General features: G+C 40.9%; 1 protein-coding gene across 1 annotated transcript; it reads left to right on the top strand.

Annotated features, from left to right (window-relative positions):
• The first annotated feature begins 363 nt into the window (after positions 1-363).
• Positions 364-5,844, top strand: LOC149841820 (uncharacterized). The gene is made up of 2 exons (XM_090000530.1): positions 364-954; positions 5,212-5,844. Exons 1-2 carry the CDS (start codon positions 364-366, stop codon positions 5,569-5,571), a joined length of 951 nt encoding a protein of 316 aa, XP_089856656.1. The 3' UTR covers positions 5,572-5,844.
• The last annotated feature ends 219 nt before the right edge of the window (positions 5,845-6,063 follow it).

Below are 6,063 nucleotides of genomic sequence, written 5' to 3'. Positions count from 1 at the left end.
GTCTGGACCGGTATAAGAACCTAAAAAATAGATCCGTGTTTAGACTCACCTGGGTCTGAAATAGATCTGACCCGTTGACACCCTTAATTACCACATGTATTTTGGGTTCGGGTCAAAACTTACCTCCTCGGATCTGATCCGGATCTATTGTTCACATTTCGGGTTAGGATTCAGATAAGACCCGAATCCGAGCCGTTTACTCCCCTACACTGGCAGTCTGGCAGTCGTAACTCTCACCTGGTTCTGTGCCGTCGTCCTTCCCAAGCCATTCCATCCATCCTTCCCTTCTCCTTCTCACTCCTCAGCAACCTGCGTGAAAACCCTAACCCTAAAACCCTAAACCCTAAACCCTAAAGTAGTCCGATGGCAAATGCGTGGAAGAGGAGCTCCGGTCTCCACTGGACCTGGAAAGCCCTCCTCCTGATCTCTCCCCTCACCGTCCTCCTCCTCTTCATCCTCCTCATCCGGCCAATCTCCACCACCATCCGCACCGAAACCCTAATCATGAAAACCGTACCCCAATTCGGCTCGATCCAACCCTTCGATTGCCTCCGCTGCCCGCCCGCGGCGCCCGTCTTCGCCAACGTCGTCGAGGGCCTGCGCTACCCCTTCATCTACTCCATCTCGGATCTGGGCATCCCCGAAAAGCCCCACAGGAACATTCTCAGGATGATGAAGGGCAAGCCCTTCAAGAAGCCCGACATCTCCCAGACGGTCCAGGAAATCCTGGGGAAGGTCGACCGGAGGGACGGGATCGTCGTCGACGTCGGGGCGAACGTCGGGATGGCGACGTTCGCGGCCGCGGCGATGGGGCTCAGGGTCTTCGCCTTCGAGCCGGTGCTCGAGAACCTTCAGAGGCTGTGCGATGGCGTTTTCTTGAACCGGGCGGGGGATAAGGTTACGTTGTTCGCTGCGGCCGCGTCGGATCGGATCGGAAACGTTACCTTCCACAAGGCATGTAAGAAATGCTAGACCTATGACTGATTTCTCTTCAGTTTGTGCAAATCTAATTGTGCCCTTCTTTAGTTGTGAAAGATCTGTGATTTCTTACTTTTTGATGATATGATTGTAAGTAAAATGGGGATTCATGAGATCTGCTTGAATTCACGCTTCTTAAAATTCGTTGATCAAATTTCTTGTGAGTTTCAGTAGTTCATTGAATTTTCTGTATTTGCAACAATTCCTCTTCCCATTTTGCTGATTACCACTATTACTACTGGAGTAGATGCCATATGGCCGGTTTCTGCTAAACAGTCGGGCATTCAGATCTATATATTGTTGCCAAGATGTAGCAATACAAAAAAAATGAAATTTAGATAAAACAGAGCGCTCCTAAGGACCAGGTTCCCCTAATATGGCATCGCAGATTTGTTTAATATGGCATGATATTGATCGTTGGTGATTTCTTTGTGCTATTTTGGCCACTATTTTGTGGATTTTGACTAATGAGATTGCGTTCAAGAAAACTTAGAAAAAATTTTGTGCGACTACTCCTAGGCTTTGGTGGGACAGAGGTACCGGATTTGGGCTGAGTTGAAGTTGGTCCAATTTTGTTTATCAAGGAAGTCTACAGAATGAGGCTGATCCTTGCCCAGCTCGGTCAAAGCCCCATATTGAAGCTCACCTCTGATCATGCCATGGTCATTTGGTTGGTTGGGCCAAGATGGGTTTGGGGAGTAGGTCGTTTGAACCTAGTCCATGCCGCTTCCATATTGTAAGAGTTTGGGTGTTGTTTTTTGTCAAGATAAAAAAGTTAATCAACATAGAGGATCTCCTATGGTTAATATTATCAGTTAACAAAAGAAACTGGGTTGGTGCTAACGATTTATCTGTTTTGATTCTTGCAACCATCACGTGCTGAGGAACTTGCTACACATGCCCCCTTTCCTCTTGGTTCCTATGTAGGGGTGTTGGTTCATCTTGATACCTGCTACATGCTCAAATTAAAAGCTTCTATATTATGACCTCTTGAATATTGATTGTAGAATCTGAGTTTAGCAAGAACTCTTTTAGTAGTCATTTGTTGCAGTAGCATAACTGTTTCAGAAATGCAAAAGCAGTCTATCAAAGTGCTTGGAAGTAGATGACTGTACCTTCCTTCGTTGCATTGTCCTATAATCTTTAACTTGCAATTAAACTGTGTAGTAGGTTGCCCTAGGTAAATATTATAATATAAGTCATCGGGAAAAACTTACACTAGCTTTGGTCTAATTGTACAATATTGGGAGAGGAAATAGACCATGTTAAAATGATGCTGCAAAAGTAAAGAAGATTCTTCCAGGAATTGGTGAGAAAGATGATTCTGGTTAAGGAAATTGACATCTATCTGTCCATTCTATTATATCTGAAATTGTAAAAGTATACAGGACATGTGAACATACTTCTTTTGAGATCAACAGCGGAGCACATTTTAAATGAACAAATAGGGTCAAAAGGAAATATGGATTATTTTCACCTTTTCAGTCCCTTTTGAGATGATTAGTTGCATCTAAAACAAGGTTGTGTGTACGATACGTGTCGTAACTATGAAGAAAAATAATACGCTATGCACTCGTATCGCTATACGAGTGTGTATCGTATGTATCGTACGATGCAGGCAGATCATAAGATACGGGTGTGATGCACTTAAAAAGGGATGAAAAGTAATTTTTCATTTGTAGGTTTTAAAGACCTCTTGAGGGCCGACTCCCTCATTTGTGTAGAGGCCATTAGAGATGTATCAACGCTTCCTAAGACTCGTAAGAGCGATTTGGGAGCCGATCAGTGTGCAAGAGATAGGTCTTTTGCGATTTCATCAAGTAAGAGTGCATTTCTGCTATTTTTTCACTCAAGTGGGTTAAGGTAAAAAAAACTTATTTTTTATTTCTTATTGAGCTTTTTTTTTTGGGAAGATGCCATCAAATGATCCGTCATGGCAATGGGACACTCGAATAATGAGTGAAAACCAGTTGAAAATCGAGTGCAACTATTGTTACTGTTATTTCAGGTGATATCTCTCAGTTGAAACATCATTTAGTTGGGACACATCTAAATGTTGTAGCATGTATGTCAAAGACTTGGACGGATGCCGTGAAATGACAATGCCAACAATTACTTACTGGTTTGAGATAAAAAAGACAAGAAAAAGAGATGAGTGAGGAAGAAATGGGATATGCGCAACCATGAGAGGACGAAGATGAGCTCCCTACTTCTGATCCTACCAGCCCTAGCGGAAGGTCAAAAGTAGAAAGTTCTGCAGCGAAAGTGAATGGTGTGGATGGTGCTAGTAGTAGTGTTGTGAGCAAAGAAAGAAGAGGAGGAGGAGAAAATGAGTAGGAGGGAGTTATTTGAGATGAGGTAGAGCTAGAGGCTCTATTAGGAGTTTTTAAGTATTTGATGAATAAGTTCAAGAAAAAACAAACATCATGAACGAAGAAGACATTCAATGGATAAATGTGTAAGGAACTCAGGACGTAGATGACGAAGACCCCACATATATTGTAGATGATTTGAATGTCGAAGAAGAAGAAGAAGAAGATAATGATTATTGATGGTATACTTCTTAAAAACTTGGTTATGTATTGTAATTTGTAATTGTTAAGTATTCATAAACTTGTTTTTTTGCTTTTTGATGAATCTTATGGCATGTTCTTAATTGAAGATATTACTATTTTGCATTGTTCGTGTGAGATTTGATTATGTATTGTAATTTGTAATTGTTAAGTATTCATAAACTTGTTTTTTTGCTTTTTGATGAATCTTATGGCATGTTCTTAATTGAAGATATTACTATTTTGCATTGTTCGTGTGAGATTTGATGATGTGTTATGTAGCTCATAGACACATAAATGTTTCACATGTGATTTTATGGTTGCATTTTGTGCATTTCATCATTGTTTTTGTGTGTTATGATTTTTTAGAATTTTTGCTAATTTTTTCTGATTTTTTTTTTCGAAATTTACGATTTTTATGATATGATACATATCTTATTTTGAGCCTGAATGATATGGGTTATGATACGATACATACAACCTTGATCTAAAATTGTCATGTTATCAATTTAGAAGAAATGCCTTCCATTTCTGTATGTTTTAAAGGCTTTAGTGAAGGACACTTAAGTGCTTTGGATATATTGTTCTACGTAAAGGCTTTGCATAATGTTGATGGGGTATGTTCCTAAAAGTTTATTATTTTTATAATAGGTATTGTATGATCTGTTTGTAGTTGCACGTGGTTGCACATGGTTGCAGTCTTGTAGGCCCATTATGTGTGACTTCATTATTATTTTATTGCTGTTTTCTAAACTAATTGGAAACCAAAATCAGAATTATTTCATTGGTTGCTCTTCTGGGCCTGGTCCAACTGCTACCTATGTGGTTACCAGTGGAGCTATTTTGTTGGAGGATGCTCTCCTAATCTAATTTTTGCTGCTAAAAGTAACAGTAGAAAAGTTTGATTGGGTGCTTTCTGGCCTTAACTACTCATGATCCATTGCTTTGTCCAGCAGCAATCGCTTGAGCTGTTATACTGATATTGTTGTGCCCATGTTCTGATCACCAAGGAGAACGAGATCTGATCCCATAGTACCTAACTACCTATTAGGAAATTGCTGTATTGATTTCTTGAAAGGGATGATTTTTCTCTTCAGCCATCAATGTAGCACCCGAAGACATTGCCATTTATACTGAAATATGCTTTGGACTTTTAGGCATGGTGTTGGATTTGCCTCAGATTCTTCATATATTAGGTGGTTTTAGTACTTCTCTGTATGGGAAGTCGTTTTTGTGATCAGTAGCATATCTCTGCACTGACATCGTGTTCTTCAGTGGTTGTGATCTTGTTGGGGCATCACTGTGGAAGATTTGGAAAATAATGACGGTACTTCTGATTGCATCTTCATGTGTAGCATCTAAAAGAAATGATGCTGTGTATTCCAGCCCTCAGTGTGCGTGCTTGCATGCATGCATGCATGCCACTTGGATTCAGAGTCTCAGACCTTGATGCTGTACATGCTGCTTCTTAAGAACTGTGTGTGTACCACGGGGGCTCCGCTTGTTTGGTAGAAGCAGTTAGTGCACTTCACATTGTATTGGGACGTTGCAAGTTCAAAACCCAATGGTATGAGTTGTATAACTGGTGGGGGTCTGCCTAACCCCAGCTTTCTTACGTAAAAAGAAAAACTGTGCAAAATGTAGCAATTCTGGTCTCTCTGATGATTCCATCTTTGAACAGTTGGTTGGAAGACTTGACAACAGTGCTATTTCTGCAAGCGGTGCAAAGTTGGCATTCAAATCTAACCAAGAGATTGCTATTGAGGTGGCATCCATCCCTTTGGATTCTGTTGTACCTGATTCACAGCCAGTAGTCCTACTGAAGATTGATGTTCAGGGTTGGGAGTACCATGTGCTAAGAGGGGCTGCTAAGTTGCTGTCCAGGAGAGGAAGTGAAGCTCCGTATCTCATTTATGAGGAGGATGAGCGATTGCTTGCTGCAAGCAATAGCAGTGCCAAGGAGATCAGGGAGTTCTTAGCGAGTGTGGGTTATCATCGGTGCACACAGCATGGAACTGATGCCCACTGTAAGAAGGGCTAAGTGACATACTATGATCACAAGGAACTGCCATTTAGTTGCAGGTATGCACTTGGGCATGTATGTGCTGAAGGGAGGTTAGTTGTTCTGTATGCAACATGACATCTGCTGCACCACTTTGGCCACTTCCACCAACTCACAACGCAATTCAGGTACTCTCTGTTGATTTTTCTTTTTCTTTTTGTTTTTTGTAATTTTTGACATTCTTTTTTCTTACGGAGCTCAAACAACTGTCAAACACAATAACTCCTGTTATGAAAAAGCAAGAAATTATTGAGCAAATATTGACCGACTAAAAATTGCATTGGCGATGTGCACCACAAACCTATAATTCATTAAATGATGGATGCTATGCGCCTATATTCATTGCTTGCTAGAAAGAGAAAAGGCTTAAGAATCATGAAATTCCAGGATCTGTGTCACTGTGTGGACCCATGATCACATCATCTTTTGTCAGTGTCAACAACGGTCGCTTCTTCTTTCTTGTTGGTCCAC

The sequence above is a fragment of the Nuphar pumila genome, chromosome 3 (genome assembly GCF_984573655.1).
Source record: "Nuphar pumila chromosome 3, dmNupPumi1.hap1.1, whole genome shotgun sequence".
Classification (NCBI taxonomy): domain Eukaryota; kingdom Viridiplantae; phylum Streptophyta; class Magnoliopsida; order Nymphaeales; family Nymphaeaceae; genus Nuphar; species Nuphar pumila.
The sequence above is the reverse complement of the archived record's forward strand: the minus strand, read 5'-3'. Positions and strand labels throughout refer to the sequence as shown.

What these genes read in the sequence shown, in the direction of transcription:
- LOC149841820 (XM_090000530.1), top strand. Translation starts at nt 364, where the DNA reads ATGGCAAATGCGTGGAAGAGGAGCTCCGGTCTCCACTGGACCTGGAAA. An exon ending in GAAACGTTACCTTCCACAAG is followed by an intron (nt 955 to 5,211) that starts GCATGTAAGAAA and finishes ATCTTTGAACAG; the next exon opens with TTGGTTGGAAGACTTGACAA.